The 12,877-nt window shown below is 55.5% G+C and overlaps 1 protein-coding gene across 1 annotated transcript; it reads left to right on the forward strand.

Annotated features, from left to right (window-relative positions):
* Positions 1-2,769: 2,769 nt before the first annotated feature.
* On the forward strand, positions 2,770-3,652 carry LOC135611359 (uncharacterized). The gene is made up of 2 exons (XM_065107094.1): positions 2,770-2,887; positions 3,252-3,652. Exons 1-2 carry the CDS (start codon positions 2,770-2,772, stop codon positions 3,650-3,652), a joined length of 519 nt encoding a protein of 172 aa, XP_064963166.1.
* The last annotated feature ends 9,225 nt before the right edge of the window (positions 3,653-12,877 follow it).

A 12,877-nucleotide genomic window follows, 5' to 3' on the forward strand; every position in this document is an offset into this window, starting at 1 on the left:
GAGAACTTGCGGACCGGTCAAAGTACTACTGTTTCCACCGGCAGAATAGGCATGACACTGAGCAGTGCCATGAGTTGAAAAGACAGATCGAGGAGCTTATTCGTAGAGGGCACCTCGGCCAGTATCTTCGGCAGGAAAAGGAACTTTCGTCGTGCCCTGAGGGTCCCATCGAACAGCACATTGACGTGATAGCAGGCGGACCCGCATCTGGCGGAAGCTCGATGACCGGAAGAAAGGCGTACCCCCGAGCTGCCACGGCCGAAGCTCCCAAGCACGGGGCTGAGCCCGAGATCACTTTCCCGGCCAACACGTCTGAACAATCCGAGCACGACGATACGCTCGTGATATCGGCCAGGATCACCAACGCGCAAGTAAGAAGGATTATGGTCGATATCGGGAGCTCGGCCGACGTACTCTACTTCGATCCCTTCCAAAAGCTCGGCTTGTCTAGAGAGAACATGAATCCGATGTGTTCGGCGCTCACCGGATTCACCGATGACTCGATCTCGCCGCTGGGGGCAATCACTTTGCCCTTAACCCTAGGAGCCCCACCGAGGTCGAAGACGGTAATGACCACCTTCTTAGTGGTTGACCTCCCCATAGCATACAACGTCATTCTCGGTCGGCCAACCCTCAACAAAGTCAGAGCCGTCGTCTTAACTTACTACCAAACTGTAAAGTTCCCGACCCACGTTGGGGTCGGAGAAGTCACGGGAAGCTCCCGAGAATCCATGCGCTGCTACCTGACGGCGGTCTCGTTACATAAGAAGGCGAGGGTCGAACCACCACTGGGAGATCCTCGGGAGACGAAGAAACCAGCCCCCCCACCCGAGCCGATGGGATCCACCATCGACTTGCCGCTACTAGAGGGTCGGCTAGACCAAACGGTCAAACTAGGGTCGGAACTACCCAAACAGGAGCGAAAGCGGCTCGTCGGCTTCCTGTAGGAAAATACCGACGTCTTCGCCTGGTCGCCATCTGACATGACGGGCGTCGACCCGGAGGTCGCGCAACACCACCTCAACATTTCGCCCGACGCTCGCCCGGTGAAGCAAAAGCCCAGACGACAGGCCCCTGATCGGCAACTCGTCGTACGAGAAGAAGTGGAACGACTTTTAACAACGGGCTTCATAGAAGAAGTCAGATACCCACGATGGCTATCCAATATAGTCCTCATAAACAAACCCAATGGAAGCTGGAGGATGTGTTGATTACACAAGTCTCAACAATGCATGCCCAAAGGATTGCTACCCCCTCCCAAAGGTCGAACAGTTGGTCAACGCAACGGCTGGACATGCCCGCCTCTCATTTATGTATGCCTTCTCCGGATATAACCAGATCAGAATGACGCTCGAAGACCAAGAGCATATGGCCTTTCTCACCGATCAAGGGGTGTACTTTTATAAGGTCATGCCGTTCGGATTGAAAAACGCTGGAGCTACATACCAGAGAACAGTGAACAAGATGTTCGCCCACTAGATCAGGCAGAACATGGAAGTTTACGTCGACGACATGATTGTAAAAAAGTCAAGCGGCAGAAGCTCACCTTGCCGATCTGGCCGAGACATTCGCTACACTATGCAAGTTCGGACGTTCAAAGACCTGTAGCGCCTTAATGGGAGGCTCGCCGCCCTGTCCCGATTTCTTGCCCGATCGGGTGATCGCTGCCTCCCCTTCTTCCGGGCGCTGAAGAACCTAAAGAACTTTCGATGGACGGCAGAATGTGAGGAAGCCTTCGAACAAGTAAAGCAACGCTTGGCCAACCTCCCCCGACTTGCCTCAGTGTCTCCAGGGGAGAAACTCGACCTCTACCTGGCTGCCTTCCGGCACGCAGTCAGTTCCGTTCTGATCAAAGAAAACTCCGACGAACAGCTACCGGTCTACTACATCAGCCACGTCCTGAACGGGCCCGAGAAACGGTACCCATCGATTGAGAAGCTGGCATTGGCGCTTGTGCTGTCAGCCCGGAAGCTACGCCCCTACATCCAGGCTCACCCGGTGGAGGTCATCACCGACCAACCACTCCGATAGATTTTGTCTAAGTTTATTCTTGCAGGACGTCTTCTCAAATGGGCGGTGGAGCTCGGCGAGTATGATGTACGATACGTGCCAAGAACTGCCATCAAAGCCCAGTCCGTGGCCGGCTTCATTGCGGAATTAACTCAGATCGAGGATGTGGATCTCGAGCAACCTTTTGAAGGATGGGTCCTGCACGTGGATGGATCGGCCAACTCAAAGGGCGTCGGCTTGGGGCTGGTGCTACTAGCTCCCGACGGGCGATCGTTCGAGTGTTCCCTCCGCTTCGGGTTCCAAGCCACTAACAATGAGGCGGAATACGAGGCGCTCCTAGCAGGACTCAGGTTGGCCCTCGAAATGCAAGTGGTTGCCATACACGTCCTCACCGACTCGCAGCTGGTAGCTGAGCAACTCAACGGCGGATACGAGGCTCGGGACCCAATCATGGCGAAGTACCTGGCACAGGTAAAGAACCTGATCGCCAAGTTCCCTCATTTTGTATTATCTAATGTCCCGAGGGGAGAGAATGAGCGAGCCGACGCACTAGCTAAGCTGCCATCGAAATCAACCCCCGAAGCCCGGCCCGAGGTCGAGGAGCTCTCTTTCCGTGCAATCGAAATCGCTGCTACGGCCTCGGGCGGCGTGCCGACCATGTGGGTACAATAGATGCTATGCTTCAAGCGGGACGGGACCCTTCCCCCCGATGAGGCTACGGCTCGGCGCCTGCATCGTAAACACGTGTGGTACTCCGAGATGGGCGGACAGCTCTATAAGCAGTCCTTCACATACCCTCTCCTACGGTGCTTAGAGCCCGACGAAGCTCGGACGGATCTGGCCAAGGTCCACGAAGGAGTCTGCAGGGAGCAAATTGGTGGGCGAACCCTGATGCACAAAATACTTCGCCAAGGGTACTGTTGGCCGACCATGTGCCGGGACGTGAAGGTTTACGTGCGACGATGCGGTCCGTGCCAAGAGCACGCCTGCGCGCCTTGGTAACCCGCGGTCCCACTCACCCCCATCGGTTACGCATGGCCATTCGCACAGTGGGGTCTGGACCTGCTCGGACCTTTCCCGCCAGCCTCGGGACAACTGAAATAAATCATCGTTGGAGTGGATTACTTCACAAAGTGGGTTGAGGCCGAGCCATTGGCGACGATCACGGAGCAACAAATACGAAAAGTTCGTGTGGAGGAACCTAGTGACTCGGTTTGGCCTGCCCAAAACCTTCATTACAGACAATAGGCCTCAGTTCGCCAGCGGAAAGTTCCGGGAGTTATGCGCAAGCCACGAGATTCAGCTGAGGTTCAGCTCGGTGGCTTACCCTCAGACAAACGGGCTAGCGGAAGTAACCAACCGCAGCCCGATCGGCTGGACGGACGAGCTCCCGAGCGTCTTATGGTCATTACACACCACCCCCAAAACCGCGACCAGAGAGTCCCCTTACAGCGTCGCGTTCGGGACCGAAGCTGTCCTACTGCCCGAAATAACTATTCCCACCCCTCGGAAAAAGAACTACAACGAGAGAACCACAAACGAGGGAATTCGAGCCGGCCTTGACATGCTCGCGGAACGGCATGCCGACGCGCACTTGAAGGCTCTATCTTATAAAAGAGCCGTCGCAAAGGTCTACAACTAGAAGGTACGACCCCGACCAATTAAGTTAGATGACCTGGTCCTCCGTAAGGTCGAATTCAGCGACCCGACCCGAGCGAGGGGTAAGCTAGCCCCCAAATGGGAAGGACTACATCGGGTCGTCGAGATAATCCGACCGGGCACGTACCGGCTCGCCATGATGGATGGCTATCCTCTACCAAGGACGTGGAACGTCCAAAACCTTAAAAAATTCTACGTGTAAGAGAACAGAAGATTGATAACATGAGAAAGTGTTCTTTTATTTGAGGAAAGTTAACATTACAGGACTCAACCTCGACTTACAGACCGACAAAAAACACACAAAATACAAGACCCTCTTATTACTATAGGACGTCCAGGCGATCATCAAAGGGGATGTCCTCGGGCATGTCCACCTCCAGATCCTCGGGGTGGGGAGTGAAGGGGTCCTCCTCTACCTCGGGACGTTGCAATTCGGTATCCATACTCAAAAGACACTCATTCCGTCCGGATCAGCCCGAGTTCGAACCCTCGAACTTCTTGTACGCCTCGATGAGCTCCTTATCCTTGACGGGTCGGAGACGTGCCTCCTCCGCCAGCGCTTCTGAGGCCGCTCTCGTCTCGGCCTTCGCCTTCTCCAGTTTTCTGCTAAGGTTGACCGCCTTTGTCTTCAACAAACGGAGCTCGGTCCGCTCCACCCTTATAGTTTTTTGGAGCTCCTCATTCGAGTTCCCGGAGGCCTCGAGTTCCGACCTGAGGCGAGCCGCTTCCGCCTCCGAGTCCGCCGCGCGCTTCTCACCGGCCGCCACGTCTTCCGGGCTGGCCCCGACTCGGGCCTCCTCGACCTGACGACGGAGCTCGATGTTGCGACTGACTAGGCCCCCGATGACCCAGCCGGCGTCACCCACCCTGTCAATCAGGGTCGTCGCATAATTAAGGCCCTGTAAGAAGGAAGATGGGTCAGGAAGAACAGTGTCGGAGAAACAACCTTAAGGTGGGAGGAGAAGCACTTACCCAGCTCAAGGACTTGGCGGGATGAAGTGCGCCTCGAAGGATGAAGTGCGGAGGAGTCCCCTCCGGCCCACACCTTGTCCCCCCGGGACACGCCTCCCAAGCGGGCCACCAGGGGGTCGCTTGCCTCCCCGGTCGGGATCTCGCCCACCAGCTGCGTCAGGAACGACTCCTCGTCCCCGACGGGCAGCCGACACAGGTCATGCACGGAAGGAGGGCGCGGGCCATTCCCAGCCGCCTGCCGACTAGGCCTGGCCTCGCACCAACGGGGGCCCGTTTCAACCCCCTTAGAAGGTGCTGCCTTCGCCTTCTTCCGAGGGCGCCCAGCCTCGACCTCAAATGGGGCGTCCTTCGAGCCGGGCTGTGGGTCGGCCGGCAGTGCTGGAGGTGGAGCTTGCGACGCCCGACCATCGAGAAGCGATCGAAGGTTCACCATCTCTGCAAGAAACAGGAAAAGTGTTAGTCCTAAGATTAAGCCATGAAATGTCCGAACCAAATGCTATTGACATATCCAGAGGCGACGGACTGAGGCCCGCCTCGACCAGCCATAGCTCGGTCATGTTTCGGATGGCTTGGGTACTGGGGAGAACCTCTTTGAGCCTCCCCAGATCCCGGTGCTCTTCTTCACTCGGGCTTCGGGTGGTGTTGTCGATCGCCCTCGCGGACCACCGAACCCCAAAACCCTAGTCCTTTGCACAGCTAATATAAAAGAACCTCCCCTTCCACCCTTTGTTATTGGAAGGGCCCCCCCCGACTCGAAAGCCCGCCCGAACAGATAGAAAGTAACCCCTCGAACCTTTGGAGAGACGATAACAGGAAAGGAATAGGTTGAGGGTACGGGTGATGTTTGCACAGTGGCATTCCCCTAGGAATACCACTAGGTAGCGCCAGGAGTTCGACGCCACCTGAGACGACGAAATCCGCCAGAGGGAGATACAAGACACAATAAGGGGGTGGAGGGGAAAGCGCAGACCTGCCTCCAGGGCGTCTAAAGTCAACGCAAAACCCTTCAGGACCGGGTCATAGGCCCGCTATCCCGATTCGGGAGCGCTAAGGATATAGACCTCAGGGATACTATAGCGCTCCTGGAGTCCCCCCAGTAATGACCCACTTACGGTGGAGTCCATGTCGTGCGGCCACATCAAGGCCTCCAGGGCCCGCGTCGCTTCCCCATCAGAGGATTGAACGGGGGACGGCGGAGGACATCCCCCCCCCAGCTCCGTGGGAAGGGGAAGAAGGAGAGGAAGAGAAGGATGTAATCTTCACTGACCTTAACGGGGAGGTACTACGGGGAAAGGAAGGGCAATGCAGGAGGCGAGGAAAGAAGATTGGAAAGGGGATGGCAAGACCTGAAGAAGAAGACTCAGCAGCGAGAAATAAAAACGAAGCCGGACGCTCGTTATTTAAGTGAGATATCCCACCAGAACCAACGCCCCTTCGCCTCCTGAGTATGGGCGGTAGCCCACCCGCGCACGTGCGTAACCGTCACGTCACGTTAGGAATGCCGAACGACACCCCGCCATAATAAAGGTCTGACGTGGCGATCCCGCTGAAGAGGCAGAGCCCTGACACCTCGATCTCGGCGTCCGAAAGCGTGCGGCAAAAGCAACCATCTCCCCCATAGAGAGGAAATCAGATACAGTAGTTTTCGGCCCCCGCTACTGTTAAAGTAGACAAGGAGGGAAAGTAGCATAAGTAGCTTCTCGGGCCTGCCCGCCTGCATCGTGCTCCTTGGCTGCATATTGCTCGAGACCACGCTTGCGCGGCCTACCCACCTGCATCGTGCTCCTCGACTCCATGCTCCTCGAGACCATGCCTGCGCGGCCAGCCCGCCTGCGTCGTGCTCCTCGGCTGCATGCTCCCCGAGACCACACCTACGCGGCCTGCCCGCCTGCGTCGTGCTCCTCGGACGCATGTTGCCCGAGACCACACATGCGCGGCCTGCCCGCCTGCATCGTGCTCCTCGGACGTATGTTCCCCGAGACCACACCTGTGCGGCCTGCCCGCCTGCATCGTCCTCCTCGATCGCATGTTGCCCGAGACCACACCTGCGCGGCTTGCCCGCCTGTGTCATGCTCCTCGGCTCTATGCTCCTCGAGACCACGCCTGCGCGGCCCGCCCGCCTGCGTCATGCTCGTCGGCTGCATGTTACCCGAGACAACGCCTGCGTGGTCTGCCCGCCTGCGTCGTGCTCCTCGGCCGCATGTTGCCCGAGACCACACCTGCGCGGCCCACCTGCCTACGTCGTGCTCCTCGGCGCAGCCTGCTCGCTCGAGACGTGCTCCTCGGCCTTATGTCGCCCGAGACGTGCCCGACCTCATGTCGCCTGAAACTACCATGGTACTGGAGGCTGAAGCCATGCCTCGGACTCCCCCTTTTGCAACAACCGACACATATCTTCTTTCGGGGGGGAGTATGATGAGGGTAATAATGGCGACATGACGCGCCACGACGTCAGCCACGCCTGGACAACACTCTGCCCAAAGAAGGCAATAATGCCGATGCGATGTGCGCTGACGTCACCCGCTCTCAGACCCAACACGCTCGGTCGAAACATAGGAGAACGACAACCGAGGCACGCCCATGCCTTTCAGCAGTTTGGTTCTTCACGCAACACCAACAGCAATGTCAGACACCATCAAAGGTACGATCCTGCTCCTGCGAGCAGCCACATTAGGTAACACTAAACTTCCCTATAAATACCCCCGAGTTCTATACGAAAGCGGGGGAACGAAAAAAAGAACAGACCACTTCCCGTCACTAACTTGATTGTCAGAGGGGTCGGGCCGAGCTTCCGACTCGACCTATGTGCAGGTACAAGGACGGTGTTGCTTCTTCCCGGCGATGCGGAAAAGCTTCCCACCCGACGCAACATCCCGACCGGACCACCGTAATTGGCCACCTTGGCAGTCTCGAGGAACGTCGTATAGGATCCCCGCCCATTCGGACCCAAACCAAGCCGTGTTGGCCCCGAGGCCACGGCATAAAGTTGTTTACATAAACAACGACCATGACACGGAAGACTGTCGAGACCTCCAGAATCAAATCGAGGACCTGATCCGAAGATGTCACCTCAGGAGCTATTTTAAGGAACCCCGGGAAGCGACTTCACGCCCTAGGGGACCCGTCGAAAGACAAATCAACGTCATCTCCGGAGGACCAACAGCTGGTGGCAACAGCTCAACGACGAGGAAGGCCTACACCCGGAGCGCGGTCGAGAAAAACATCCCCTTCCCGAGCTTGAGCCTGAAATCACTTTCGGAGCCGGAGAGGTCGAGCGCTCCCATCATGACGATGCTTTGGTGTTCTCCATTCGGATCGCCAACGCTCAAGTCAAAAGAGTAATAGTTGACACCGGGAGTTTTGCCAACGTGCTGTACCTCAATGCCTTTAAGAAGCTCGACTTGACCAAGGAGGACCTCACCCCCATAGCATCAATGCTCACTGGGTTCATGAGAGATTTCATCTCCTCGCTTGGGACTACCATCCTTCCTGTCACCATCGGGGAAGAGCCGAGGGCCAAGACAATAATGACTACCTTCATGGTGGTCGATCTACCCTCGGCCTATAATGTCATTCTTGGCCGACCGACGCACAACAAGTTGAAAGCAATGGTGTCCACCTACCATCGGGCCATTAAGTTTCCAACTTCGCTAGGGATCATGGAATCCCGAAGCGATCCTGTAGAATCAAGGCGATGCTATCTTACAGCGGTTACCCATTTGGAGAGGTCACGACCCCGTCAAGTCCCGGATCCCTAAGAAGGAGCCATGGCGCCGATGCGCCTGGAGCCTCCCGAGTAACTCATCGAGGTGCCCTTGAAAAGGAACTGACTCGATTTGACCATGAAAATCGGGACAACACTCCCCGAAGCAAATCAGCTCCAGCTCATCGACTTCCTAAGGGAAAATGCCGATGTGTTTGCATGGTCCCCCAATGAGATGCCCAGGATCAACCTAGAGGTGACCCAGCACCAGTTCAACATCGACCCCGAGGTTAGGCCGGTGAAGTAAAGGCCGAGGAAGTTCACTCCCGACCGGCAGAAGGCGATCAGCGACGAGGTCGACCTCCTTAAAGAAGCAGGATTTATTACTGAGGTGAAATACCCTCGGTGGCTATCAAATGTAGTCCTCGTTAAGAAACTCAATGGAAGCTGGAGGATGTGCGTTGATTACACCGATCTCAACCGGGCATGCTCCAAAGACTGTTATCCACTTCCTAGGATAGGCCAATTGGTCGACGCTAATGTAGGCTACAAACTCCTTACGTTTATGGACGCATTCTTAAGCTACAACCAAATCCGGTTGGCACCATAAGATCAAGAGAACACTGCCTTCATTATCGATAGAGTGTATTACTACAAAGTAATGCCTTTCGGGCTAAAGAACGCTGGGGCGACCTATCAGAGAATGATCGACAAGTTGTTTAAACAACAGCTCGGGAGGAACATGGAAGTATATGTGGACGACATGATCGTAAAGAGCAAGACTGCAAGCTCGCACCTGGCCAACCTGGCGGAGACATTCCAAACGCTTAGGCGGTTCAACATGCGCCTAAATCCTTCGACGTGCGTCTTCAGGGTTAGCTCGGGAAAATTCCTCGGTCTCGTCATCCACTAGAGTGGGATAGATGCCAACCCGGAAAAGGTTCGAGCCATAACCGAGATGCATCCACCCTACTCGATCAAGGAGGTGCAACGTCTCACCGGGACGTTAACAGCCACGTCCTCATCGGGCCCAAGGTGCGGTATTCCCCAATCGAGAAGCCGACCCTCGCACTGATGAAGATGACCTGAAAGCTGCAACCATATTTCCAAGCTCACACAATCAAAGTGATTACCAACCAACCATTGCGACAAATCCTTTCCAAATTCGACACAGCGGGTCGACTACTGCGATGGTCGGTCGAGCTCAGCGAATTCGACATTCAGTACTCCCCCAAAACCGCCATCAAAGCTCAGGTACTGGCTGACTTCATCTCTGAGCTAACTCCTGAAGATCATGCTATTGGAAAGGAAAACAACGAGAGCATATGGACCCTGCATGTGGACGGCTCGGCCACTGCCAAAGCAGCCGGGGTCGGACTTATCCTCAAGGGCCCGTCCGGAGAAACCTACGAGAGATGTCTTCGATTACAATTTTGGGCCACCAACAACGAGGCCGAGTACGAGGCACTACTTCATGGCCTGCACCTCGCTCTGGAGATTCATGTGAGCAACCTCGAAGTCTTCAGCGACTTCCAGTTGGTGACGGGACACGTCAACGGGAGCTACGAATGTCGGGACCCAACAATGGCGTTATACCTGATAGAAGTGAAACAGTTCGCCCCTCACTTCAACTGCCTCTCGGTCACTAGAGGGCCTCGGGCACAAAACATGCGGGCCGATGCGTTGGCCAGATCGGCCTCTGCTCGTAGCCTAGCGGTAACACCAGCAACTGAATTCGTAACAACACCAACAATACCGACGCATGCAGTCACCGAAACGAAGGACTCGTCAAACTAGATGGAAGAGATCCTTCGCTTCAAGAAGGATGGGATAAAGCCCGATGACCCGACAGTTGCACAACGACTGAGGCGAACCCATGGCTGGTACTGTGTGTTCGGTGGATAGCTATACCGCAGGGCTTTCTCTCAACCCCTCTTGCGTTGTCTCGCATCGTCAGAAGCTGAAACAACCCTCGCCGAACTCCACAAGGGATTTGTGGGGAACACATCGAGGGACAAACTTTGGCTTTCAAGACTCTCAGACAGGGGGGTACTACTGGCTGACCATGCTCCAGGATGCCATATCATACGTGCAGCGATGCTAACAATGTCAAAGGCATGCCCGACTGCAACACCAGCCAGCAATTACTCTTACCCCAATGGAGGCAGCCTGACCCTTTGCCCAATGGAGGCTTGATCTCCTCGGACCCTTTCCTCCAGCGTCGGGACAACGACGGTTTCTTATAGTCGGGGTCGACTACTGCACGTAGTGGGTTGAAGTCGAACCCTTAGCCTCCATCACCGAGAAACAAGTTCAAGACTTCACGTGGAAGAACATTATTACCCGGTTCGGAATCCCGAAGGCTATCGTCACCGACAACGGAGCTCAATTCAATAATGCTAAGTTCAAGGCCTATTGCCAGTCATACAGGATACAATTGAAGTTCAGCTTGGTCTAACACCCCTAAACTAATGGCCAGACCAAAGTAATGAATCATGCAATTCTAGAGGGCCTCAAGAAAAGGGTCTCGGGCGCTCATGGAGCCTGGGTGGATGAGCTTCCCAGTGTCCTATGGGCAATGCGAACGACTCCCAAAACCACCTCGGGAGAGTCTCCGTTCAGCCCGGCGTTCGGGACCGAAGCAGTCCTCCCACCTGAGATGGTGTTCCTGACTCTGTGCACCTCCGACCACAAACAAGAAGACTCCGAGGAGGGCCTACGAGCAAACCTAGATCTCCTTGAAGAAAGAAGAGCCAAGGCACACCTACATACCTTGGCGTATAAAAAGGCTACGACTTGAATGTACAACCGCAAAGTTCATCCACGACTGATCAAGGTCAGGGACCTTATCCTTCGAAAGGCGGAGGTGAGCAACCTGACCCGAGCAAGAGGAAAGCTCACACCCAACTGGGAAGGCCCCTATCGGGTCTATGACGTGGTCCGAGAAGGGACCTACCGACTCGAGACTAAGGAAGGAAACCCTTTGCCAAGGACCTGAAATGTGACAAATTTAAAGAAGTTCTACCAATAAAGGACGTAGGTCAAAGTGCTGAAAAGACATGTATTATTAAGAAGCATGCACATCCATAATCGGAAAAGACAAGTCAAGATTTCAAAACAAGAGTGTTTCTTTTTTCATTGATGGAAAAGAAATACACGTTGTGGTCGGACGATACAATTTCAAAATTCAACTCAACCAAAGCAAAAGAAAAGATGAATATAGTCCTTAATTTGGAAGAGTCTTGGGCCCATTATCAAAGGGGATGCTCGTCGGCATGTTGACATTTTGATCTTCCAACTGGTCGGCGAATAGGTCCAACTCCAGTTCTAGGTCTGGGTACCTTGCTCGGAAACGAGCGTAAGCCACTCGATACCCAAACTCGTATGTCACTCGCCCCGACCTCACCAGGCCGCGCTCAAACCCGACGGATGACTTGTACTCAGCAATCGCCTCCTTGATCTTCTCGGGTAGCGCCAGCCGCTCCTCCTTCAAGACCTCTTCGACAGCCCAAGCCGAAGACCTGGCAAACTCGATGTCGTTGGAAGGGTTAGCAATTCATCATCCAGCATCCGGATGTGGGATCGGCTTTCCTCCAGCTCAGCCTCCAAGCGCTTCACCTCTTCGTCCGGAGCCGAGGTGCGCTGTTTGACTGCAGCCATGGCCTCCGGGCCAAATCCGGTCCTCAGCTCCAAGTTCTCGAAGCGAAGAAAGGCATAGACGTCCGACTGACGCTCGATCACCCACCCGGCGTCGAGGACCTGGTCGATCAGCGCCATGGTGTAGTGTTGGCCCTGCACCAAAATTGATGTTAGGACCCATGCAAAGAAGGAAGAATCAAAGAAGGAAAGAGCACCACTACTTACCTAGAACAACGACTTGGCCGCCCGATCCGCCAATGCCTCCGAGGAAGAGCAATAAATCTCCTTGGCCATGGCCGGGTGAAGCACCCCCCGGATGAACTCCTGGGCAGCTGACCCGTTAGCCCAAATTCAACTATCGACCATGAGAGTCGCCCATCGAGAGGCGTAGGGAGTTTCCGGCTCCACTACAGGAAGATCGACCATACTCAAGCCTGGTACCGCTCGCCTTCGGCCTAAGCGTGGACGCGGCACAGGTCCCACATTGACTTCGGGCGCCCCAGTGCCCTCTTCGAAGGGTCATCGCTGGACGATCCGGCCACCCCCTTCCCCTTCGTGGTCCTCGAGCCCTCGCCTTAGAGAGCAGCTCCGGACGACCCCGGGACAACACTCTCACGAGCAGCCGAGCTCGCGGAGGCCTTCCAGACCATGGTCTTCGCCTTCTTCTAAGGGTGACTCGCCTCCGGGGACCCCGACGCCCTCCTTGGTGTGCCCTTCTTTGAGGCACCCCCAGCTCTAGAACCCTCGCCACCCCGAGACGGTGGCGCGGCGGCCTTGGTGTGAGACGTCCTATTCACAAAATGAAGATCCACCATCTCTACAAGGAAAAGCCTAGTCGGTCAGCTAGCGCGGGTCGAGCGGAGGATCCATAATATACGAATGACCATACCCCCA

Source organism: Musa acuminata, chromosome BXJ1-2 (assembly GCF_036884655.1).
Source record: "Musa acuminata AAA Group cultivar baxijiao chromosome BXJ1-2, Cavendish_Baxijiao_AAA, whole genome shotgun sequence".
In the NCBI taxonomy this organism is placed as follows: Eukaryota; Viridiplantae; Streptophyta; class Magnoliopsida; order Zingiberales; family Musaceae; genus Musa; species Musa acuminata.

Coding starts and splice junctions, on each gene's coding strand:
- LOC135611359 (XM_065107094.1), top strand. CDS start 2,770: ATGGGCGGACAGCTCTATAAGCAGTCCTTCACATACCCTCTCCTACGG. Junction 2,888..3,251: donor AGTCTGCAGGGAGCAAATTG/GTGGGCGAACCC, acceptor CCTTCATTACAG/ACAATAGGCCTCAGTTCGCC.